The sequence below is a fragment of the Epinephelus lanceolatus genome, chromosome 14 (assembly GCF_041903045.1).
Source record: "Epinephelus lanceolatus isolate andai-2023 chromosome 14, ASM4190304v1, whole genome shotgun sequence".
In the NCBI taxonomy this organism is placed as follows: domain Eukaryota; kingdom Metazoa; phylum Chordata; class Actinopteri; order Perciformes; family Serranidae; genus Epinephelus; species Epinephelus lanceolatus.
Genome location: NC_135747.1, coordinates 2,142,289 through 2,169,137, shown reverse-complemented (window position 1 = coordinate 2,169,137; position 26,849 = coordinate 2,142,289). Strand labels below are relative to the sequence as shown.

At 39.8% G+C, this 26,849-nt stretch overlaps 1 protein-coding gene across 1 annotated transcript in view; it reads left to right on the top strand.

Annotated features, from left to right (window-relative positions):
• The window catches only part of LOC117251232 (interferon alpha/beta receptor 1b), a 50,167-nt gene extending 24,745 nt beyond the window's left edge, over nucleotides 1-25,422 (top strand). Inside the window, exons 2-8 of the mRNA XM_033617332.2 lie at nucleotides 5,742-5,871; nucleotides 11,007-11,197; nucleotides 12,847-13,007; nucleotides 15,237-15,390; nucleotides 21,946-22,100; nucleotides 22,326-22,498; nucleotides 22,698-25,422. Coding sequence (XP_033473223.1) covers nucleotides 5,742-5,871; nucleotides 11,007-11,197; nucleotides 12,847-13,007; nucleotides 15,237-15,390; nucleotides 21,946-22,100; nucleotides 22,326-22,498; nucleotides 22,698-22,926 — 1,193 coding nt within the window. The 3' untranslated portion in view covers nucleotides 22,927-25,422. The remainder of the gene's footprint in view (nucleotides 1-5,741; nucleotides 5,872-11,006; nucleotides 11,198-12,846; nucleotides 13,008-15,236; nucleotides 15,391-21,945; nucleotides 22,101-22,325; nucleotides 22,499-22,697) is intronic.
• The last annotated feature ends 1,427 nt before the right edge of the window (nucleotides 25,423-26,849 follow it).

Here is a 26,849-nt window from a genome sequence, read left to right as displayed (position 1 = left end):
CCTGAAATACTCACTGGAGCAGCACATGTATAATAATCCAACACCAACAAACCTCAAAAAATGCACAATTTCCTCTTGTTTGAGTAATGTTTGCTGACAACTGCAGTGACCAGCTGTTTCAGGAAATTATTGAACCTTTTTAAAAAATGAAACTTGAAATTTATGAGTTGTTTTTAAAGATTTCTGTCTTCAGGAAGAACCAGTGGGCTTGGGGTTGAGTGCCACAGTCAGAAAGTCAGTCAGAAAGTATTGAGAGACTAAAAGTTCATTTATACTTACGCTTTGAATCAACGCCGTAGCTGTGGCGTAGGCTCCACGTCGACATAAAGCCTTCGCCGTAACCTGACGTGCACCTCCCCAGAATTACGCGTGGCAGTGATGCAGACCTTCTGTCTGTGTCTGTATACTGTGTAGAGGCAAAAATCGGCGCCTGGAAGTGGGCCTGTAGGCTCCCGAACTTGTCCTCCACTTGACTTTTATGTTTCCCTTTGCTGTAGATCTGATATCTTGGAGTCAGCTAAGTAATACTCAAAGAAACACTGAAGACAGGCAGAGTCCGATGCACTCGAGTTTAATGTGTTCACAAGCTTTAACACATACAACTCAGCGAGTCACGCTCCGGAGCAGGACTAAAGTTTCACTTTCTGAGGTGCTCCTTTTATGGTGGTGGAGATTCAGGAGAATCTCCACCTTCTTTCTTTAGCCCTTCCAAACCTATTGGTGGTCGGCCTTTTTGCCTTTGTCCAGACTTGCCCGAACATGCCCAGGCATGTTTTAATGGTGTATCATTTTCCATCGGCCTATGAATCCCCAGATTCTCCCACCATTAGGTTAGAACTCAGGGTTACACTATTTTTAAAAAACATATAGAACTCAGTGACTATTTCTATAAGTCCCTTGTGTCTTTATGCAATATAATCTTTTAATGTGCATCAGGTAATACAAACACTTGGGTGTATGTGTGATAGGTTATGTGTGTTCTTTTTAGCATGGATACAATGTGAACTTATATTATGAATACTTTGTTATGTATGACAATGTTTTAACACATATAGATGCATTTCACTCAGTGTTATAAGAACTTATGCATAAAACATGGCTATATCATGGTTATATGACTTTTTCTTGATCAATTTATGCAGTATATCACTTTTACTGGATTAGGGATTAATTCTTACACTACATTCGGATTAATTCTTACACTACAACTGACACCTTTTCCTTCAGTGGAAATGAAGCTTGTATTTACTTGTATTTCACAGAAAAGAATAAATTGTGAAGACAATAAACCCTCCACTAAAATAGCATTTTAAGTCTTGTGTGTAATTTATCCTTCAGGGATTTATACTTAGGGATTTATCATGGCTTCATATCGCTAGGCTAATTTATACAATGTAAAATGCCATAGGCTGGCGCTAATAACGTTAGCATTTTGAATTTCTTTGGATACATGTTTAGTATGACTGTTATTTTGACGGTGAATCTTGTGAGTTATAATAGAGCCAAATTGAGTGCCGTTACCTTTGTTAAATGTTACTGTTGTCCCTGGCTTTATATGAGTAGAGCAGTGTTGGGCAAGCTACTTGGAAAGTGTAGTGAGCTAAGCTACTAGTTACTCTAATATTAAATGAAGCTTCACTACATCAAAGCTATTACCCTCAGAAATGTAGCAAGCTAAGCTACAGCAAAATGAAAGTAACTAATGCAACTACGTCCAAGCTTTTTACTAAATTGAACCAACTTCGTGCCAAGTCAGTGTTATCTTACTGATCAATAAAACTGTCAGTCAAACAGTTAGGCAGGTAAAAAAGTTAAGTTCAATTGTTTATTGAACAGTGAGCTGCACTAACTCCCAACAAGACTCAAACCACAACAGCAAGAATGAAGACCTGCTTCAAACAGTCACAACATGGTCAAAAACGTACATGTGTGTATGTATGTGTATGTACACTGCAAAAACTCAAAATCTTACCAAGAATATTTATTTCTAGTCAAAACAAATCTCATTACAATTGAAATGAGACTCATCACCTAAAAAGTAACTATTTTGTAGACAATTTTCACTTGAAATAAGTACAAAAAAAATCTGTCCATGGAGTGAGCAAGTTTGTTTTTTTTTGGCTTGCAATAAGAAAAAAAAAACTTGCTCCATGGGCAGATTTTCATACTTATTTCAAGTGAAAATTTGCTTGAAACAAGTATTTTTTAAGTGTAAAGAGATTTGTTTTGACTAGAAATGAGGCTAGTAAACACATTTTAGTAAACACATTTTATAGTGAGCAGCATACACATGTCCCCTACAAATCCCAACCGTGTTTACAAAGTTTGAATGAACAAGACGGACGCAAAGGAAACGGAGGCTGCGCACTGATCCTTTTGCCTCTGTCTGCAGGAACGAATAAAAATCCCATTCATTATGGGGTCAAATGGATTATGTGCATAATTAACCACAAAACAAGCAAATACTTCATCTTAATGACATATAACACTCATTATGCTTCAGCTGAATCCTCTAAGCAAATGACCATGTTGAATTGAAATTAGTTTATCACGTTAAATGTCCGAAATTTTATGAAATTGCTCCAATGCGTCAAACCAAACTTTGCGCGTAATCACACAGCCTGATATGCCCTGCAAACACAGTGGGACTGCTGTACAGACCATTGGTCTTTCTTACCCTAACCCTGGTTATTTTCTGAAAGCACAGAGCAAAGAAATGTCTTTCTTTTCTCCCCCGGTCTGCTGTCAGCAGAGAGCAGCAGCTGCAGCGGGGATTTCAGCACCACGGACGGCGCGCGTAAAAAGACTTGACAAGCGTCTCCTTTTAAATGTGTTTGCTGCTAGAGAAATTATACATAATAAATTAAGACAGTGACATATTTTCAATAAAAAAAACAATGAGTTGAACGTTAATTTCAAGCTTTTGTAGTACGAGTTTCAGAATTGTGTGAGTGCGGCCGGAGAGCGGGTGGCAGTGTTTGATGCAGGAAACTCGATATGGACTTGAAAATCAATTTCGGAGTGGGGGTCGTTCGGAATGGCAGTGTTTGGGAATGGAGGGCTGTCCCCCGTCAGGTTCATGCGGAAGTGACTCTGTGTGGTAGCGGTGACAGTTTTATTTCAGTCCATAACAGAAATCCCCGCCTCGTTTGAGCTTCAGAAATGATTTTGGAAATGTAGCTTGTGTGGACGCTACTGCGCTAAGTGATCAGTAAAAGAGCTTAACTACTGAGAAGTTACTTGATTCAGAAAACAGCGACGCTACCACCAAGCTACTGAGAAATGTAGTTAAACTACAAATGTCCGCTACTGTAGTGACGCTACTGCCCAACACTGGAGTAGAGGGAAAGATCGCGGGCCACTAGGCTAATCTGTACAGTGTAAAATATCATAGGCTTGTGCTAATAACGTTAGCATGCTATATTCGTTTGGAAAACGTGTTTAGTACTAGACAGTTGTTTTGTCGGTGAGTCTTGTGAGTTGGAATGGAGCCAAATTGTGTGCCGTTACCTTTGTTAAATGTCGCTGTTGTCCCTGGTTTTATATGAGAAGAGGAAAAGTTTGCTAGTTGCTAGGCTAATTTATACAATGTAAAATGCCATAGGCTTGTGCTAATAACATTAGCATGTTGTATTGGTGGGGAAAATGCATCCAGATAAAGACAAGTGTTTGTCGGTGAGTGCTGTGAGTTAGGGCCGTAATAGACTTGCCGCTTGATCGAACGTACATGTACACAATGTGTTGTGTCTGTGTATATACTTGCTGCAGCACTGTGTGGGTGTTGTAAACAAACATGGATGCCCTTGATATGCTTGATGAGGAAGAAGAACTATGTCACTATGTAACGGCGTGGAAACATCATAGAGATGTGGGTAGTTCTGCACCAGGTCTGTCAGCCTCTCTTCAAAAGTTTCCGCCATTGCTCCGACAGTGACTCCATCTGTTCTGATCTCATCAAACGAACGCAAATCAAGGGCAGCCATGATGCGGTTGCATTGTTTGCAGCAAGTATATTACTGGCCTTATAGTGAAGCCAATTTGTGCATTTGTGTTTGAAATTGTTTCTATTAAGTCATATTTAATGTGTGTTTTGGGTGTGTTTTGAATCAACTAAACTTAACAGCACTTAACAGAAACCTCCACCGCCGACTAGTGTTTTGGAGGTGTAACTGCAGAGTGACACAGACACACCACCGCACAAGTAAAAATGCTCACAACGACGTAGGCGACGTGCGTAGGGTCTACGCACAACCATAAATCTTGCTTAACACATTTATTGTGGTTTTGGACTTTTCATGAGATTTTGTTGACAACAAGAAAAATGTAGATAAATGCCAGTCTTGGACATAGTAACCTTTTCAAATACTAATTTTATCTTTAGTCAGTGGATGTTTATCTTGGTAATTCAAACAAAACATACAGCTTTCACTAGCTCACATATTTGGTTATTAATGATTGTAGATAGTCAGAAAAATGAATGACTTCTCCTCATAAACATGAATTGTATCATGTCATTATGAAAATGACAACCTTTCGTTTAAAGGGATACTTCAGATTTGTGAGGTTATACGGTGTACTTATCCATAGACAGTATCACATACAGTTGGTGTCCAAACTGGGCACAAACCCAGTTTGGAGGAACAGGCTACATGGAAGCTAAGCAATATACTGCTGTGAAGGTGTCTGCAACAACATGTATTTTAGCCACCTAAAAAGGGTCCTACCTAAAAAATTCTATATCATTTTAAGTGTATAGTTTATACTATATTGAACGTATTCTCATTGCTTCACCTTAATGTTTGACAGCAATTTCCAACTGGAAAATGAAACTCTTATACCGTTCTCTTCAAAGCCAGACTCCACAGAGAAAAACTGATTTAACATCACAAAACGTAGGAGCTGCTGGTCTACTGCTGCTTCGATCAGTTAATTAGTTTGTGTTACTGTGTGACTTACTGGTGTTTAAAAGGGTTAGCTCAAATTCACTAAAGTCGCACAATAATACAAATTAACTAACTGATTGAAGTAGCAGTACATGAGCAGCTTCCTTAGTCAGCAAGCTAAAGTTACTGTTTTTCTCAATAGATTCTGGTGGCTTTGATGACAGCTTAGATGAGGAACTGAAGCCGTTAACGGCATCCCAGTCGAAACAGGCTGTTTGTCAAAAAGCTAAAGCAGTGAAAATACTCTCAATATAGCATACACACCAAGTGACAGAGACTTTGTTTATGTGGGATTTTTTTCAGTGGGCTAAAATATGTTTCACTGCTGCCAGTGGGTAAAATATGTTTCACTGCTGCCCCCATCCACAGCAGTGGGAAGCTTAGCTTCCATGTCCGACACCAGCCTGCTTCTCCAAACAGGAGAATGACAACTAACATCTACTCTGGGTGACTTTCTTCGATAAGTACCCCATACCACCCCACTGTAAAAAAAATCCAAACCATCCCTAGATGTAATAAAACCCAAATTCTGAGTAATGACTAAATAGTCACACTTGTACCTTTACATTGTGATATTAATGAAGTGAAAAAATATTCTCTAAGCTATTAATTGTTTGGTTTGAGTAACGTTACAGTTGGGTCAAATAATAATCAGAAGATTAATCCAAGGACAAGAATTGTTGATTGCAGCCTATATAAATCTCAGTAATTATTAAGCATTACTCTATTTAATTATTAAATATTGTTGTCACAACATCTGCAGCTTTGTCATGTGGGTTTCTCCCTTGTTTGTTTCAGTGGGAGCAGAGCTGGCCCCACCAGAGAATGTGACCATTATCACCTTGAACACCAATTATACACTGAGCTGGGATTGGGACCAGAGTTCTGCAAAGAATCACGCTGTCAACTTCACCACACAATATGTTGCGTAAGTCCCACTCACACAGATTGATCATATATAAGAAGGAGAAAGCAGCCACACTTAAGCTGAGCAACAACTTTGTTACGACAAGATGAAGATTGAATGTGGGTTTAAGTGATTTACCTGTAAATCTCTAGCTGAACATATTGTCCTATAACATTACTAATCCTGGATAAGCATTCAGGTCTGGTTGCAAAACAAACAGGAGGGTCTAAATGGGCGTAGTTACGTTCTGGAAAGGTTTTTGCAGCGTTAGCCATGTGGTTCAAGGGAGAGCAGTGTTGGCTGGTCCACGACTTTGGTCCACAGTGAAATATTTCAACAACTGTGAGATGGAATGCCATAAATGTGGTTCAGACATGTTCCCCACAGGAGAAATTGTAATAACATTTGGAATGATAATGTTAAACACTTTAAGCTCTCAGCCTGCAACAAAAAAAGTATGTAAAACTGCCATATACATCAGTAAACACTGTAATGCTCCCAACATAAAAAAACATATAATTTTATTTGAAAAAAATGTGTATATATATATATACATATATATATATATATATATGTATATATATATATGTGTGTGTGTGTGTGTGTGTGTGTGTAAGGGTTAATCCACTAGGTGTGTTCCAAAGGGTTTTAATGCACGACGTGGGGGCGAAGAATTACCCAACGCACAGCGGAGGGTAATTGCCTCCGCGAAGTGCATTAAAACCGTTTGGAACACACCTACTAGTGGATTAACCCGCTTACACCATGGTCATTTGCCAAGAATAAAAGAATAAAAGGATTCGACAACTTTTGGTGAAAATTTTGTATTCAAAATTGAAAGTTTTTAAAGCTAGAGCTTACCATTGTCATGACAAGGAATAAACTAGTCCCTTTTACAACCACGCCAGTTACAGTAGTCACAGTAGGACGGGATGAGGCTCAGTCGCCTCAAAGCCAAAAGTAGCCTATTAAAAATTTAAATTAAGCTTGATTTAAGTCAAAATTATTCCACAGTGTGGTTATTGTTTATAAAATGATCGGACCAAGTAGTGAGTCGTGACCCAGTGTGCAGATAGGCCATCAGATTACCAGGCAATGATAGATATTTGCTAAATTGATTAGGTTAAATAAGAGACACAGCTACTAAATAGGTGATCATTTATTGGTTCATTAATTCATCAATTTAATTGGCTCATTTCTATTTCAAATAAAGCAGATAACAAAATGTAACAAGCAATAGATATCAATTTAATTGGTTCATTTCTATTTCAAATAAAGTAGGCTATAAAAGATAACAAAATGTAATGTAAGTGTAATGTAACCCTTCGACAAGCAATAAATAAGTAGTCTATTAACAATTTGGAACAGGTTTAGCCTTCAGCCACCAATAAATAAATAAATAAATAAATAGGCTTAATAGGCTAACAATTTGAAACAATTCGTGCCTTCAACCAGCACACACAAAATAAACTAGGCTATTAGTAACAATTTAGAATAATCAGACAAAAAAATAGGCTTCATTTCGATTTTTCATGCAGTGAAGCTATGAGCAAATTATCAACAATTAGTCAAGCATTTAAATGAAATTCCATGTTCCTGTTAATGGTGCAATTTATGAACGAAATAGGCACGTTTGGTTTATTGGTGGGCTGACGAACTGATTGGTGATGCGTCACGGTGCTTGTGGAGGTATGACAGGACAAGATCTGGCTCCATGTCTTCCTCTCCGATACGAACAGGACCCAGTAGGATTTGAGGCTGGTCTCACACCGGTGGCCTGTCACAGACATAATCTGGCGACCCTCTAGCCCCGCGTCGGAGAGCCGACTCACAGCAGTGCTCCGCAGGCTGTGGTTTGTGTAGATCCGGGAGAGGGGTGTGGAGAGACTCACCTGAAAAAAAGAAAAAAGAAATTAACTTGAATAAATAATTTGGGGAAGAGAAATTATTGATGATTTTATCAGCTTTAGTGTGTGCCCAAATATCTCACCTCTTCACAGATCATTTTGAGCATATTCCCGAGGTAATTCACCCCCATCGGCTCCTGGAGTAGAATTACGCTGCGTGTCCAGGATGCGCCTCGGGTGGAGATAGAAGGCCTTGGCGTTGTCTGGACATCTGGAGATGTAGCTCTTAAAACTTTGAACTGGACACAAGGGATTCCCAGGCAGGGCAAACATGAAACCTCTCAGATTTTCCTTGTTCGAGGCGGTGGGATCTTTATGATTTTTGGTCTCTGGATTGTGCGCCAGGCTAATATATTCCACACCATCCTCATCATGCCTTCTCGGCCCCTCCGTGCAAAGCAAAGCTGGATATCAAACCAGACCTTCCTCACCAAGCCAGCAGGAGTGTCGGGAGACAGGATGGCTGAATTTCGGATCATCTGCAGGTCAGACTCGGTTATCTGAGGATGATGGACACTGGTGTCTTTGCTGCTCTTCCTATACCGTTTCAGCATTGCTTTAAAAACAGCATTGCTGGATTTGAACTCTGTATCACTTATTATGTTGAAATGTGATATGTGGCGGTTAATACCAGCTCTGATACTCATTAAGCTAGCCACACTGTACTCACTGCCAGGCTTAACGGACTGAACCGAGGCATAAGACTTGCGTAAAATGTCATTAAGCATGACTGCCAAGTATGTATTCAAATCCATGTTCTTTTGTTTTTGGCAGAGAAAGTCCGTCAGTATCTTAACTGCCCATTTTGTTGTCTTTTTTGTATTTATCTCATCTTTCTCCTCTTCTATCATTTGAAGCTCTTCAGGTTGACAGTTTGACAGCTGCGCTCGTTAATGTTTCTATGGTTACAGGCCGGTTAGCGGATGAATTTAGACAGTTATAAAGTTTAGCCGAACTACATGTGCATTAAAGGGTTTTAACGCATACCTGCTGACCAATCAGAAAAGAGTATTCACCCAGACCACGGTATAAATATATATGTATATATATACTTTTATTAATCACCAAAGGGGAAATTCAGTGTTTTCACTCCGTTAGAATGAGGGGCCCCAAGCCGTTGGGGGGTTCGGTGCCTTGCTCAAGGGAACCTCTCCAGCTACCAGTCCACGCTCCATATTTTGATCCGGGCGGGGACTTGAACCGGCGTCCCTCTGGTTCCCAATCCCAAGCCAAGTCCCTATGGACTGAGCTACTGCCGCCCATAAATTACTCTGACAGAACCCTTTGTCCAAATCTTATATTGACTTCACAATGACCTCAAGGATCTCTACACTTAGCCATCTTACAGTTTGATTTTTTTCACAGTGAACCTCACAGAAACAGTAGTGTAGCTTTAAACTCTCAGTCTTGATTTTCTTTGGCTGTTGGTTTACTTCAGTTTGGCTAAGTGGCTGGTAAGAAATAAAACATCTTTTGAGCCTTAGTGGTTTGAAGTAATGTATTGACATTGCTCAGCTTTCTCATGAGAAATGTAATGCTGTTTGTTAGGAGTCAAAATGTAATCAAGACCAACTATAGGAAACAATTTAAAGTATTTACTTGCAAAAGAAGAGTTTCTCATGCTTGGGGAGTTTAGCATAACAAGATAAAGTCACTGTACTGCAGTGTGGATGATGAGTGTTGGATGATGATGATAATAAATGATGGCGATGTGATTGATTGCAACTTCAAAAATTTGTTCAGATGTGATTAGGGCTGGGCGGTATATCGGTATTTTACAATATACCGATATATTTTCAAGCAAGATATAGATTTAGACAAAACCGTTTGTATCGATATAGGGTCAAGTTGCGCCACATAACACACACCAGTGTGCATCTCTCCTCTCTCACACTCTCCGCACAGCTCCGCCCCTCTCACTCACTCACAGGTTCTCCATCAACACTCAGAGAAACACAGAGCTGCTCCTCTGTTTAACGTCTGTTCATTAGTCTACAGTGCATCATCAGTCTATATGTTGCACAAGCTACGCTAAATCAGTCTGTGAGATGAATGAAGTTACCGCAGTCGCACACATATAATACTGTGGGCCTTTTCCTCTGTAACTTTTAGCCGCGTCCAGTCAAGCGCCGATTTGTTGTTTTGTTTTGTGTGTAACGTGTTTCCATTATCAGTTTAGATGCCCAGTGCCACGCCGAGCTGCGCACCTACTCCTTCTCCGGAATAAATCCAAAAGCCGGGCCACCCCCGCTGTCAAGCGGGTAGCAGTGGCATCTAGTCAACCGCAGTGAACCCCGCTTCTCCCCGCTCCTCCCCCTCTAACAAGCCGTGTTTTGGAAGACTCTACTCACCTCCGTCTGCAGAAGACCAGAGAGAAAAGTGTTTTTAAAAGTCTCTGTGTGTTCAGCTCTTAGTACGTCTGTAGCTTCTAACTGAATCTGAATGAGTTTAGTTTCTCTCCTGCATCCTGTTTTTACTTTACATATCTGCTTTATTTTATTAATTCATGTTTGCTATCAGCCATATTAGAAGTTGTGTGAAGTTGCTGCTCAAAAAACTCCATATTTCCTTATTTTGCTGCTTCACAATAAAAGTTTTTACATAACAAAATAATGGGGGACTTTTATTTTTAAGACCTTATATGAATTAAAATATGTTTATTACAGAATTAGCTAAACTGTATGAGTGGCTTTTCTTCAATTAAGACAAGTGTAATAATACGGCAGGGAGGAAGAGTAAAAGCAGAAACAGTGAGATGTTGATGAAGAGCTGCAGACAACAGGCTCCAACTGCACCTCTGCAAACAGCTCACCTCCAACAGGTAAACTTCTTTTACCTGTCCTGCTGTGGAAAAACACATGCAGCAAAAATAACAAGGGACTTAAGTTGTGGATCAGCTTGCAACTGAACATGTAGCCCACTTCGTAGAAAATACCGGGATATATATCATGTATCGCCATTCAGCCTGAAAATACCGGGCTATCAATTTTGGTCCATATCGCCCAGCCCTAGATGTGATGAACAAATGAGAAGTCTTTCTTTTGTGCGGTGTTTCAGACATAAATACAGATTTATACTAGCCTAGTTTTTTACAAAGCAAGGAGTTAGCACCCCAGGCTAACTCAAACAGTTCCAAATATTTTAAATTGCTTCATATTTCCTTTATTTTTTTTAAATTAAGTATATGACAACCAGTATTTTCAGTTACGATGATTAATGCCTTACATGTTTTGTTTCTCGCCCCTTCAGGAAGTACAAACTTAAGTCTAAGAAAAAGAATCCGATCTGGTCTACAGTGTGTGAGGAGACATCACATAGGTCATGTGACCTCACAAAGTTAAACCTGTACTACCTGGGCATCTATGTGCTTCGTGTACGAGCTAATGTGAACGGACGTCTCTCCGACTGGACGCTGAAGGAGTTCTGCCCTGATAAAGATGGTGAGAGAGAGGGATGAGATGAAGACAAGTGGAGGTAGAGCAGAACACTGGGATTAGGGAGAGAATCAGTCCTTCTAAATGTTCAGGCAGATACATAAAGTTCACCGGAAAGACATTTTACACATGAGCCTATGGCAGCATGTGATCTTAGGTGGTGGTTCCTTCTCTCCTTTCTTCCCTTCTTTCCTTCCTTTCTTTCAGATTGGTTTGGAGTGAGTTTTGTTTAAGCCATTAGAGAGTTAAACAAAACTCACTCCAAACCAATCTGAAAGAAAGGAAGGAAAGAAGGGAAGACAGGAGAGAAGGAAAAAAAAAAAGAAATAATGACTTTTTTTTTTATTTCTTTGGTATTGTTTTTAAATTCATATTTTGGGTATTATAATGGTTTTACATGCCCTTTTTAATCCTGCACTTTGAACTGACGCACTGATGACACTTTACCTTTTTATTGTTACTATGTTATTGTGTCCTGACCTGTTTGTCTGTTTTGTGTGGGCTTGTGTGGATGAAGCCAACTCATCACTTAAACTGTGAACCAAATCTACCTTCGGGTACAAATAAAGTTACCTTACCTTACCTTATAACCATTAGAATCAAGACAAACACACTTTGATAGACGGTGCATAGAAGAGCAACTGAACAAAGAGTGTACAACCACAAAATGATGTTGATGGTGCTGTGAGTGATATGGTGACCTAGCATTATTGCAGCTAAATTACTACAAGAATTTGGTCTGCTCTTGTGGACAAAATCACTCAAGTGAAATAGCGACAGAGGCACGTTATAAGATGTGTTCTTTGTGTAACTTTTGAGACCCATTTCCATAAAAATTACCAACAACTGGCTTTGTGCTGCCTCATTTAAATGAAACTGCCTCCTGTGCACTGTGTGCTGCACTGGGCACCAAAATGCCACACAGACAAATGCAAAGCTCATGTCAAGTTCAGGAAGCAGTCCATCATTGTATTGCTTGCACTGAATAATGTCTTCTGTGAAAATGTTACAGACTCAAGAGAAAGGGGCCGGCTCTATCAGATCTATCATAGAGCACATGATAGTCATTTTAAAAAAGAACAGAGGGACCTTAATGAACCTCATCTGAATGGGTGAAACTAGGCATTATTTATAATATATATTGGAGGGGGAAGAGATGCTCACACTGCCTATTGTTTCAAAATGTTCTGAAATTTACAGTTTAGCTGTTAAGTTTCTAAAAAATTCACCAGGAGGGAATTTTCCCGGACTTGCCCTGAGGGTTGGGTCACAAAAGGTCTAGATTGAAAATGGTCCCCCTATTGTTAAAAGGGTGATTATGGCCCTGGAGTGAAACAATATTAGGTAAGAGCCTGTGCTGTTTTGATTAGGGCTGCAACTAACTATTGTTTTGCATATAAATGAACATCAATTATTTTCTCAATGAATTGTTTTATTTATAAAATGTGCCACGGGTCCCAGCTGTTGTCCTCAAAACTCTTGTTATGTCTGACCGGCCCAAATATATTTAGTTAACTGTCTTGTATGAAAAAGAAAAGCAGCAAATCTTTGTATTTGAGAAATATTATTATTTCATATTGTGCTATTGAAGCTAACAAAATAAAAGGCTACAAACAGACCATAATCTATCCATGCCTCACTGCTGCTCCTGCTAGCTGCTGTGGGTCCTCCAAGCAAAGTGGATCTTTCTCCTGCTGGAAGTGACCTGGACATTTTCATCACTGACCCTTTGACCAGTACCAACAGTTCAATGAAGGATCATCATCCTGAGCTGTACTACCACATCCTTTACTGGGAACGCTCTGGAGACAGACAGGTAGGAAATTGCTTTGTGTTGTTGTATGTATTGTATGTATTATTGTATGTATTGCCACTGTATTAGTTTGAAATAACTTTTATACTCCATGAAGAATATGAATCAGAATGTCCTCAGACTGCAGCATGTGGGCTTGAACAGCCTTTTTGTATCAGATCTCCTTTAACATCAATTCCCTTGATGGGAACGCATTTTTTCATATGATACCTCTCACAGATTCTTTGTTTTAAAGCAGCAAGAGAGATCCACACAGACATGTTACAGCAGGATAAGTGATCCAACAGTTCACACATCCCATTTTCTCTTCAGTCCCTAAAGACACCAGGGGAAACCCTTGAGACTGCAGCAGCTTCATAACCAGTCATACAGTCACAATGGGCCCTGGTAACAGAGCACCTGATTTCTGTTCTACATGTTCGTGTTGGTTTATTGGTTTTAATGTACCCTATATGCCGAGATGAGGTGTTTCCTGTCTGTGCTACAAGGCAAGGTAAATATCACATGAGAAAGAGTACAGCAGCCAGCAGGTATGTCTTAAAACTGGTTTGACGGGGAAAGTGCAGGTTACTAGGAAACATCCTGAAATAGCCCAGAGCTGACGCACAGCTGACAAGTATGTCAAATGATTTGGATAACAGCCACAGAATGAACAAAAGAGTAAAGAAATGGTAATTATGCACAGCCTAGAAAATGAATGTCATTACATGTGCGTGTGTTTTGAAATTGCATGTACTGCAGAAAGATAATACAGTATATTATTATGACAAATAATCTTTTTTCTTGTTTGAGGACTGTTTCATTCCCTCTTCTTGTTTTTGCATAGGGTTGACACAGTACGCTTTCTCGCCATTTTTTGCATTCTATGTTATAATAAAGTTTCTACTGGGCTTTTTATAAAGATAAATGTAGTACATTTTAAAATAAGAATGCTACTTTGAAAAAAAAATACATTCATAGTAGAAATACACAGGTAACAAAAGAGTGAATAAAGTGATGCTGAATATTGAAATTGCACAAATAAGTACAATTTTAAATATAACTTTCTTATTGTTCACAAATCCCAAGCCTTAGCATTCGCTTTTTAAACTACAGTAGCCTACAGAGTTAAGAAAAACATCCTGCTAACATTACAATGAATGGTTATGAAAATGAAACTGACTACATGCGCATACAGTGCATGTAGAGCTGTCAGCCTCTGACTTCAGCTACAACAGGGAATTCAACCCCAGTAAATGAGCTAAGCTGCCCAATATAATGTTAGTGTTACCAGTTAGCTAACGATTCACTATTTGATGTTAACAGTAACATCACAGTTAACTAACTGCAGCCAATATTTGCATTTACAGCGAGTGATCTAACGATCATGTTAAGGTTACAGTAAGTATAGACCGAATCACAGTGACATCACGCTCACAGCAAGAATTATTACTTTTACTATATTTTACCTTAAAAAAAAAAAAAAAAACTAAAAAAAAATCTGTATGAGCATAAGTCTACGCTATATTTGAATATTTTCACTACTTTAAGTTACACACTTACCAAGTGACGCTGCGGTGGACCAGCCACTTAGTGTTGTGCCTAGTAAAATGACTGTTTTTGTTAGTGGAATGTGGTGACTTTGATGTAACAGCTTGAGTTCCCCGTTGGAAAAGGCTGTCTGACAGCAGGGTAAGGCAGTTAAAATATTGTAAATAAATGGAAATAAACATTGTGATTTGGTCTATCAGGAGTCAAAACTCTGCCGCAGCTCAAATCATGTTATTAGCATTAAGCACTTACCTCCTCTTCGTTATCCACTATGGGACATTAGGCTGCAATGAGATTTCTCGAGGTTTATCTTTGGCCACATGCTGTTCCTCTCCCCATGACAGGTGCATTTTTTCCAGTAGACAAACCAGTCAGCAGGGCCATTTCTTGGAGGCTCGTTGCAAAATCTTGTTTTGCCCCCCTATTTAAATCACTTGCGAATACACACTAAATTTGCATCAAATTCATATGAAACCAAATGCAACTTTGCAAGACTTTTAGTCTTAATTCAGTTCACCTTAGCTACATTGTTAACATTATATATAAATAAATATATATATATATACGTGTATATATATATTGAAATATTAATGTAAAAAATATATATAATGATGTGGTTGAATGACATCTGTGCTAAAAGATTTCCTTTGACTGTAGTGTGCTGACTCCCTAATTTCTTCACCTCCCCCATGTGTCCTTCAGCCCTTAAGGACCCAGATGTTGACTAGCAGTGCCAACATGGTGACTTTACCAAACTTGAAGGCCTGGACTTGGTACTGTGTGAGCATTCAGTCATGCTATGACTTCTACAACAAGAGCAGCAGCTTCACCTCACCCCACTGCATGCAGACTGAAGGTAACACTTTTTAAATTGACACATTAATATCACACAATAATGCCTCAAGAATCTGCCTGTTGCTTCCCTCTGGGAATAGTTTATGAAGAGGCGAGCAGAGTCTTTACAGAGCCGTAAAGTAAATACTTACACAGGGTGTTAACTCTTTACCACTCTTGTAATGGGGGGGGGGGCTTCAGTTTACAACTGTTTGATACACGTCTTCAGACCAGCTGGCTAAATAACACCTCATTTCTCTTATAGTCTGTCCATTTATCCCAGCATTGCAAATGTGTCCTTGCTTTAGTCCTCAGGTGAAAGGTCAGTTTTTCCATGGAATATAGTTCCTCTACATGTCCATCCACTCTCCTGGAGTTGGTGGGTCACGTGTCAGCCAGTTCCTTGTAATGGCATTTTTGCATGCCAGTATGAGGATTTTGAACAGATAAATGTCCTTCTTATGAATAATATCCTCAGGTATTAATCCCAAGTACACAATCCGCGGGTCCCTTGGGATCTAGTAACCTAAAAGTATAGGGATTATTATATAAAATCAGAATAATTCTATCCCAGAATATTTGTAGTTTTATACATGACCAGAATATTTGTGAGTGATCGGCATTCGCCTGCCCAGAGTCTACAGCAGTGCTGTTGTTCACCTGATTGTTTGTATTTTGTTTATGGTGTGATAAAAAAAAACAAATTATATTCTTCCACCCAAATTCTCTCCATCTTTTAGAGCTGGTGGATGTTTGCTGCATACTGTAGCTGGACTGCCACTCATCTCCCGACAGATAAAGATTCAGTTCTGCCTCCCATTTCAATTTCACATACAAAGTACACCCTCCATTACATTTTTGAAAACTCTAAACAATTTGGAGACTATTTTGGAGGGAGCACGTTTGTATGCACCTGTCAATACTTCAATCACATCGCTAATTTCTCTTGAATTTCCTTTTTTAATTTCTGTATTATAAAAGTGTCTTAGTTGAAAATATCTGAAGTTCTCATTTTCTAAGTTGAATTTGGTTTTGAGTTTTTCAAATGTTTTAAAAATGTTTCCCTCTACAAGTGTACATATAGCTGTTATTCATTTTTCTCTCCACCTTGTGAATGTGTTATCTGTCTTTCCAGATCTAAACCTGGAGGTCTGAGAAGGCACTAGAGTTAACTTGTAATTCATCTTCACAAAAGTCAGCAGTTATAAGCATTTTTTAATTTTATGTCTAGGCTAAATAATTGCATTTGTGAGGTGAATGTTTAGTGTATTGTAAATACTTTCCACACTATCCCCCAGAGACGAACATTAACAGATCAGAGCAGCGATCAGCAGTAATGTGAAGAAACAAGAACAGCTGACCAACACACATTGCAGCATTAAACAATTAAAACAACTCCAGGGTTTAAAGTACTCCGGCGTGGCGCCGGATTTCTGGCTTGACAGACATTTCTAGTATTTTTTTTTATTATTTTTTGTGGCAACAGCTTGGCATAAATTAGCATTTAACAAATTGTCTTCTGATTTTCAGCCAAGCACATGGGTAGTTCCACCAATAGTATAGTGTTATCAAACTCAGCTGGCCAATAAGAGCTGAGTGGGGAGGGTCTAAAAACAACAAGCGCGCGCACACACACACACTACTTCCAATCACATGTTGTTTAGGTGTCCGTTACAGCCTGATATCCAAATGAGTGTGGGTGAATGTGCAACAGAAATAGACAATTGAACTGCGTTTGAATGATTAGCTTGTGTTAGCTTCACCGCCAGCTATCGGACACTGAGAGAAAACAGCATGCCAGGGCTCCAGACTGCGCCTAATTGGTCGCATTTTGCGACCTTTTTTTGGAGGTCGTGCGACATAGTTTTTTTAACTAGGCGCACCAGTGCGACTTACAAATCCACCCCTCTCCCCCTTTTTCTTTCTTTCTTTTTTTTTTATAATTGCATTTCATGGAGGAGCGGAAGCGAGTGTCTCTGTGTGTGTGTATGTGTGTGTGTGTGTGCCTGTCATGTGTGTCTGGATGCGCACTGCGAGGTGGGGGGGCGCCAGTAACCATAGCAACGTGCAGCAGTTTTAGTACGTGTGCACTGTGCGCGGGGTTAGACAGAGAGGGGTCACAGAGCCGGTGTCGAGTAGAAAGTGCTGTGTCGTTTGACCATAAAGTGACGCTATGAAACGAACTATAGATTCGTTTTTCACAAGAAAAAATAATCCAGAAACTCCTGTCGGTCCTGTGCCAGTTTCCCAAACTTCCGACGACGATAGTTCAGAGGACGAGTCAGCAGGTGATGTCACAGCACCGAAAAAGCCAAAGCCCTATCATTTCCGACAAGAATGGCTCACTGAATTTACGTGGTTGAGATATTGTAAAGAAAAGAAAGTGATATCCTGCATGTACTGCTCTCAGTGCGGTCCGAAATTTGCGGGGAAAATTAAATTCGCCGACTCCACCACACAGTTCAAACATGAAACGCTGGTTGAGCACAACAACAGCATCAGGCATAAATTATGCAGGGACAGATGCAATGATGGAGCAAAAGCGCCGCTGCACACATCATTTAAGAGTAGGGCTGCCACGATTAGTCGACTAATCGGTTTGAGTCATTTTTCATAGAAAAGTACTGTAAAAGTACCCCAAAATACTCTTACTGCAGCTTCTTACGTTCAAATATTGGCAGCTTTACACACTCTCCCATGACAGTGAACTAAAACCCTTCGGCGTGAGTATGAAACAAGACATTAGATGACGTAATTTTGGGGTTTGGGCGAGACAGACTGACATTTTTCAACATTTTAACACATTTTTCAATGAAATGATTAGTCGACTAATTGAAGAAATAATCAACAGATTAGTCGACAATGAAAATAATCGTTAGTTGCAGCCCCATTTAAGAGGCAGGGTTGTCTGTGTTTATTGCTGAATTATCAGTAATGCAGTTAATATAGACAAAATTATGAATATGTTGTGTTGATATAGATAGTGCTCCTAAATTTTGTGCTGGTGCTCCTAAAATTTTCAGTAAGGAGCACTGGTGCTCCTAATGGAAAAAGTTAGTCTGGAGCCCTGCATGCCATGCAGTGTTTCCCCTGTATGAAATATGAACGCTGCTGCTGATGTTTTTTTTTCCCGTCTTAGCGCTTAAACCGGTATTATTTGGCGCTACCGACGCTCCATATCCAGGTCAATTCACACACTTGTGGGTAAAGTATATAAGAAGGGAGGAGAGGGCACCGTCTTATGTCTTCATAAACTAAAGTTATATTATTTTGCGCGATGGACGCTTCATATAACATAACAATGTACTATTTATCATGTTATGCCATTGTGTCATTTCTGTCTCTACGTGGTCACGCGTTAACAATTCTCCTCTGCTCTCTGTATCGCGGGGGTCAGCCCTATGTTCCCACAGCCCAATGGTCCCACAGCCCTATGTTCCCACAGCCCTATGTTCCCACATTTGTAAGATTTTTCTTAAAATTAGGCCCTATGTTCGCACAGCCCTATGTTCCCACATTTCTAAGATTTTTCTTAAAATTAGGCCCTATGTTCCCACAGTTCCCATATTTCTAAGATTTTTCTCAAAATTAAACCCTATGTTCCCACATTTCTAGGACATTTTTCAAAATTAGGTCTTGTGTTCCTACATTTCCCTTCAATTTAAGCCCTATCCTCCCACAAGGGTTAGGGTTCGGGGGGACAATAGGTTGGGTGTAATCGGCTACCAAATTGGGAGAAAGGGGGGATAAAATCCAATACAAATTTATGAAAAAGGAAATGTGGGAACATAGAGCTGTGGGAACACAGGGCTGTGGGAACACAGGGCTGTGGGAACATAGGCACGCTCCCGTATCGCGCACGGCGGAGTTCCGCCACACACACACACACACACACACACAGGTGAGCACGCTACCTGACCCGAGCCCGGCGCAGTTTGTTACCTGACATAGTTATTGTTATGGACAGTGTGTAAATAACCATCAACAGACTGCTGTTACGCACAGACGAATACGCTGCTCGCACAGCAGCGCAGCATGGCACTGTTGGAGCGGAGTCAGTGTTGCGTTCAGGCGTTGTCACGTAAATAACTACCGGCACTTAAATAGGTCATAGCACAAAACAGCAGCATGTAAAGTGACTTTTTACTTTTATTATGTTCAATAAAATTGTATTTTCCTAAATCTTGAGACACCTCATATGTAAGCTAGACAGACATTTCACCTGCTCATTACTGTGCACAAATGTACTCTATGTACTTAGTCCTAAAGAGCCTTCCTGGTGCCAGTAGATAGGCCTACATAGAAACATCCCAACAGGCTGTGCTTTGCAAGCGTACCAAAAAGTTTCATGCATTTGAAAAAAAAAATTCATGCGTGTGCTTCACCTACGCTGCTACAGCTCCATCCTAGGGGAAACACTGCTATCTGCATTTTGTGCAACAGGTGGATGCAGTAGTCTACTGGTAGAGTAGAGAGAGAGAGAGCTTAGCGTTGAAGTAGAGTAGAGCAGGGCAGAGAGATGGAGGCAAAATATATTAAACCCAGTGTTAATACAGCAGAACTGGAGAGAGGGGTGAAAAATAAATGGAGGTGCCAGCCATCTTTGACAAAATTATAGACGGACCTCTTCCGAGGATGATTGACAAAGATTGGTTTCAGGGTTCAGGCTCAGGAAAATTTTTCACTTTGAGAAAATAACTCACTGCTCAGCCTGTTTTACCTCAAAAAACCCTGACCCTGCTCAGTGTCCTTGCTTTCTGGAAGCAGAGCAGGAGACTTTAAGTTGCTTTAAATTAATTCATTCATTAATTAATACAGTCATGTTTCAAATAAAAAGACTGCAGAACATTTATTATTCACCAGTACATGAACTGCATAGTGTCACTGCTAAAATATTACAGGACATAAATACTGGACACTACGCTGGCATAAATATGCCAGAATGGGTTGGTGTGAGCAACCACAGGTGGATATAATCCAACTGCCACCCCCTGGTTTAAAAGTTAGGGTATGGAAGAATTTTGGCTTCTATGAAGTTGAGTAGAAAAAGGACCTGGACAAGAGCCACACTGTCAACAAGTAAATTCATCTGTGTAACTAATTATTAGTTATCAATTATTAGTCATTACAAATACAGTATGTAATGTTAAAAGTAGTATGTAACTAGTAGAGCTCACAGTCATGTCTCCATTAGGGATGTCCCGATCACATTTTTTTTGCATCCGATCCGATACAAAGTCCTTTATTTTGAAACCGAGTCCAATACCGAGTCCGATCCGATACTTTGCAAAGCATTAAGAAAGAAAAAAAAAAGTTGTCTCATAAGGTTTGTTTTTTATTTAAATAATATCCAAAAAGCTTATCGGTGGTTCAGCAGCACAAAATGTAAACAAATTCAATATGTTCTTCTTGTCTTCAACAAACAAAAAGGCCTATATCTTTTGCAGCGGTTTGACACATGAAACAAATATTTTTATTTTACTCAGTCAAACCCCACAAAGAAACCATAAAACCGATAAAACAGGTCCCTTAACACCAAAATTAAATTGTTTTTACCTGGTTTCTGTAGAACAAAAGAATTATACTCAATTTTCAAAAATACAAATACAACTGTAATTAGTTTAAAGAAAGTTTATATTTTTTTCACCAAAGAAAAGAAATGTCCCGTTCCGTTAAGTCAGTTCAGTCCAGTTCAAACAAAAAAATCCCCTCCGGGATTTCCAAATAACATATCACAGTTCAATTCAGTTCAATCCACACAGTTGGCTAAACAAAAGAAAACTCCACCCCAGGTTTTCTCGTAAACAAGGAAGTAAAGAAAATCCACTGTTCGCTCTGACTCAGTTCAGTTTCAAAACAATAAATCAACCCGGCCCGAAGGTTCCAAATAAGGAATAATGAAACGAAAAGTAACCCCCGGCTTTTGCCAACTCACAGGACCGTGGGTGAATGCCGTAACGCTCTGGCGTTGTTTCAGGCGTGGAGCCTCCGTAGGATCCCTTGATATCCGTGGCGGGGAATCTGAGGTGAGGCCGGTGGCCGGACGGATGATATTCCACAGGGAAGCGCACCTATTTCGCAGACTTTGAGCGGTGTAAAATGCCGTGGTAGGCCGAATACGCAGGGGACTTCTGGCTCATTTCTCACTTGCCGGCGTCTCTCGCCATACTACCAGGAGCGGCATAATGTAGGGGCCGGTCCACCTGGGCTCAGCTGATCAAGCCATCCCACTGGCCGATAGCACCAGTGGGTGTGTCTGGAGGTGAGCAAGCCATCAGCTGATAACCACTGTCTTATAAAAAAAATATATTTATAAAATTGGAAAGCGGAGGCAACAATGAACAACATAGGTGAAAAACCTGGCCATTTTTGTTGTTTTGATTCCTCCGACCTTTTATTATCAATTCCGATTTTGTAAAAATAACATGATCTGTGCCAATACGGGATCCGAGGATCGAATCGGGACATCCCTAGTCTCCATGTTTGTATATACTCAGGACATAAGTGTATGTAGCTGATAACAGATGCAACGTCACTCAAATATGATGTAATCTGTGTATTTGTGTCACTTTAACAGGTGTCATTCCATGGTGGCAGATCTTGGGGTACTTCCTGGTCTCTCTGGTTAGCTGCTTCGTGGTCATGCTGCTCTTACTCTGTGGCTTCTTTTGGTTCGTAAAGACCCTCAAGGCCATGTTGTACCCCTCCATCCAGCTCCCTCCACACTTCCAGGTATGCAGCCACAGCTTTGGCATTTTTTTTGGTGTTGGTCAAAGAAGATATGGCTAACCTATGGATATAGCAGCTGACTGGCCATTCCATTGCTTACGAGAGAACAAATCATTGGCATTTCAGCATTTTATCTCACTGAAGTTTATATATTCAGTTTCACCAGGATGTCTCATGTCAATCTTTCCTTACTCCTCTTCCTCCATCTCACCCTGCACCTCCTTCCAGTATCTTCATGACTCACCTGGCTCTGACATTCCTCACCTCCTCACACCGGATTCAGACTCAGACCTGTTGTGCGACAAGGTGACCGTCTGTCCAGAGCCACTGGTCCTGGAAATCCATGAGCCCCCCCCTGAGGTCCTGCCAGCACCCCCTTTAGGCCTAGAGCCAGACAGCAGGTCAGTTGATCTCTGACATGACATCAGCTCACATGTTTTGTTCATGTTTACATGTTTTCATATTTATATGGCCTTCAGTGACTCAGCCAGTACTTCATAGTGTTCACATATCATCATAATGTGTGGTGTAATGTATTTTTGTTTTGTTTTTTTGTCAGTAAGTGAATGAACACATGTACCCTCTCCTTTATGTCTCCAGTGGCAGACACAGTCGTCAGGACAGCAGCGGCAGTGGAGACTCAGGAGTGTACTCCACAGGGGGCAGCTCCAGCCTGCGGCAGCCCAACAGCAATCAATCCTCCGCAGGGGCTGAAGACTGTGAGCAGGGTCACTTTGACTTGCAGCAGGTGAAGATGCAGGACATGGCTCCAAGGCTCAAGACTCAACTTCTGATCACAGACGAGGGCATTGTAGACATGTGTGTCTGAAGGCATGCTAAAAACACATCTGTTGAGAAGAGCGAAGATGATATTGTGGAAAATGTGCAGTGTGCCTTTTCTCCAGCTGTCACTGTGAAACTCAGAGGGGAAAGCATCAGGTCTGTACAAAAAAAAAACAAAAGTGTAAAAGACAAGGATTATTAGAATACACAAGATGATGAGTGACAGACTCACACAGGGATCAGAACTGATCTGCTGTGATGTCATTTGCAAGAAGGGATGTGGTCTTCACTGTTGATTTATCTTTCCTCAAAGTAGCTTTTGAAAATGCCGATCCTCATGTGATCTCCTAGGAAGTACTGTACTGATACTGTAGTGATTTGAATATGTTATATGTTCCCTTTACCTTGTCTCTAAAGCCACTGTCTGAACATCCATACTGTGAGAGGTCAACAGGTTGCGCTAATTTGACTAAATGTGGCTGAGAGGATCAGAGTCTATTTGTGTAGCAGTCTGCATTAAAGGAATACTGACCATTTCTTAAAAATGACCATCTCTACATCAGTTACTCACCGTGTGTCACCTTGAATTGATGAAGAAAACTGTCTTTTTTCTTGCATTCATCCATGGGGAACGAAGAATCCAAAAAGAGCAAATATTGTTGATGAATTGAAGTCACTGGGGTCCACATTTAACAATAGCAAAACTATATCAAAACATCTGCTTACAAACTCTCACAACTTGTACAGTATAATTGAAGTCTCATTTATCCAGCTGTATGCTCAGTTCCTTCCATATGCATTGCATTACCCTGCCTTCAGCCCTTGCTCTCCAGGATTGAAAGTGTAAACGTTGATAAGTTTCTGTCCCAGTCAGAATGGGTTGAAGGCAAGACACAAAACTGAAATGAAAAAAAAAAAGTTTTCTTGACAAATTTAAGGTAACATTACATCAATAATTGAAATGTAAATTGTAATTTTGTGGGTAAAGTATTCCTTTAATCTAGTCTTTAAGAGTTGAATCAGCTTCATGTCCTGTCGCTGTAATGAGTCAGCAGAAGTAGCTTAAAGGTGCTAATTAGGGAGCATTAATAAACACAAGCAGATAAATTCAAATAGAGTGCCCCAGTAATGAGTTCTAAAACCCGTAAATGAGTCAGCATTTTTGCACTCTCGGTTCCCCTGTTTCAAAGTCAATACATTTTTTGAATGGGTTTTTGGTTAGATGGCTGAAATAAGGTCTGTGGTTAACACAAGCTTTAGAGACTTTCACATTTTGTTTTGTGACATAAGTCAGTAAATACCCCACTGTGAATTCTGAAGCCTTTGTTTATCTTTTAAAAGGTGGTTGCTAACAATACAGAATGTTATCATGCTGCTTACGGCTTCACAGCCCTGTAGTGGTAGGGATGCTAAGTCATGCAACTGTAGTTTAGTTTGTTTATAGCCCAGCCTTAGCCGTTTTTTTTAGCAATTCCTTTGAGGCTTTAAAAATCATGAAAGTGGTGTTCATTTGTGAAGATTATCTTGCTGTCTCATGAATCATCATGTTTGTTTGCCACAGAGCTTTTTTCTGCAGTAATCCAAAATCCAATGGAAAAATCCCATAGACTTTTTGATGAGGGAACCAGGGCAATGCTAAATTCCACGTCAGCCTACAGAAAAACATCCTCCCTGGAACACTCTGTAGAGTGACCTCAGAGTGATGATTGACACCAGCAGTGGATATAGATGCAGCCATTGTCATTGCAATGATGTGCACCTACTGGAGAGTGCAGTGAGATTTAACAAATGATAATGACATTAGTTGGAAACAGGACCAGTAAATCCTTCATGAAGGTTAGAATGTTCTGATTTTGTTCAAACTGTTTGATTGACTCAGCTGTATGATCATTCTGGATGCTGATGTTGGTGGCGCTGTTGACCTGCATTATGTTTGTGAAAGGTGTTAGTTACTGAACCTATCCTCATTGGTATAAAAGGGGTGGACAAAACACCTTTAGGATAATACATTACAGTTCAATAGCACTATTGGCAGTGCTGGTCATTGCCGCCTTAGCGTAAGACCTATTGACATTGTGATACTTATTTGTTCTGTTGTTCTGTTTTGCCAAAATGTCTGTGTTGATCAGATGAACTGGAGAAATCCACTTTAAATAGAGTAGTTTGACCTGAACAGGAGTCTCTGTTGATATCCAACAATCCATCCAGCTACATGTTGAATTTCTCCACATAAAAAGAAACATTGTCCACCTTGTAACATACTTACTGTAAGTAATATCTCAGTGTAAAAAAAAAAAAAAAGAAAAAAGAATGAGCTACTAATTTATCTCTGTCCTTCAGTTTTCCTGCTTTTCCATCTCATTAGCAATCTGACTAAATAGCCAGAATAACCTAGTGATGACTATTATGAAAGAAGAGGTTTCATTCTGTGTGAATGTCTTTTATTCAACCATTATGATTCTTTAAGAATCTTGGTGCCATAATGGTTTTATTTGTTTTTTATGACATTTTATTTGTATTAAATATATTTTCCTCACGTTTATCATTTGAGCGATATTATTTCCACCTCTGTTGATCTTTCATGTTTGTTTTGAGGGACTTATTCCTCTATGTTTCCCTCACACATTTCTCTGACTTCACATTTAGCAAAGACAGACATAAGCTTAGCAAACAGATTTTGTAAATAGATAAAGAAGCGAGAGAGGTGTATGTGCTCTGTGTACTTGTACAATTAACATCTTTCATCTACCATCTGCTTTCTAACAACAAATTGCCTTTTCCTGATTCTGCAATGCTAGGATGTATAGGTAAAATTTTAGGCAGTTTTGTAATTGAAGACACAAAACAGAAACAAATCAAACTGATCTGCTTGTAGAATGTGTTGGAAAAATGTCAACAAAACAAATATGAATTCAAGGCAAGATATTAAGTAGTTTTTCCCTTAAAAGGACCCAAAAAAGTGCAGTCGCAAATGTCATAACCTTCCAGGTCTTTCAGTGCTTGTAAAAAAAAACTGTCCTTGTGACCTTGTCATTTATACCCCTTTTCCACCAAAATTAGTGCTTGCACATAGGTTTTTAAACATGAGTAAGCCTGCTAAGAATAGGCCATGGATTCCTTTCCCCTTTGCCAGACCAGTGTGTGTATATGGGGCTCTGCAGCAGACAAGTATGTTTTCTATGCCTGTGTGGATTTTTTTTAAGTGTCATGTTGGACGTCACGGACAGGCCAGAAAACAGGTTAGTAGAAAGCAGTATGGAGGCCAGTAAAAACTTAATGGTGGTTACTTCTTTCTATATATGCCTTACTCATTCAGTCTGTCCTAAAGCTGGTACAGACTAATTATGTAGTGTTTGAGTGCTACTTGAGTGGAGATGCATACTAATTTGTGATAACATGTTATTGCATCTTGCCAGTAAAGGGGCTAAAATTAGCGGGTTCACCAGGGTGTTGGGTTTCCATCACTGCCCATCAGAGCTGATTGGAGCCGAATTGAGCCAGAGCCAATAATACCTGTGACGACCGCAGAGTCATTTGACGTGGGAGTAAATGCTAATTGTAACCTTTCCCTTTACATCCAGATAACAGGTGTTAACAGTTTTTTTTTTTGTGAGGTGGAAAAGGGACTTAAATTTCCTTAAGTTTGATCCAGTTTGACTTCCTCATTGTTGCAGAATTTCCATTCTACACTGTCTCTACATCTCGCCCATCACTGTCCATTCTAACTTGAAATTGTATATAAGCATATTGTTAAGCAGTGTACTGGTAAAGTACGTGTACGTAAACCAGTGGTGATGTCAGTGTACATCTCTGGTCTCACATCCACCAACTATTGAATCCCCTACACCCATGTTAATGGACAATCATGAAAAAATGAAATAAATGGCTTCTAACACCAAACCTTGGTGTCAAAATAAGTGACTTTACTTTGCATGGATTCTCATAAATACACACGCTGAGCTCTAGACT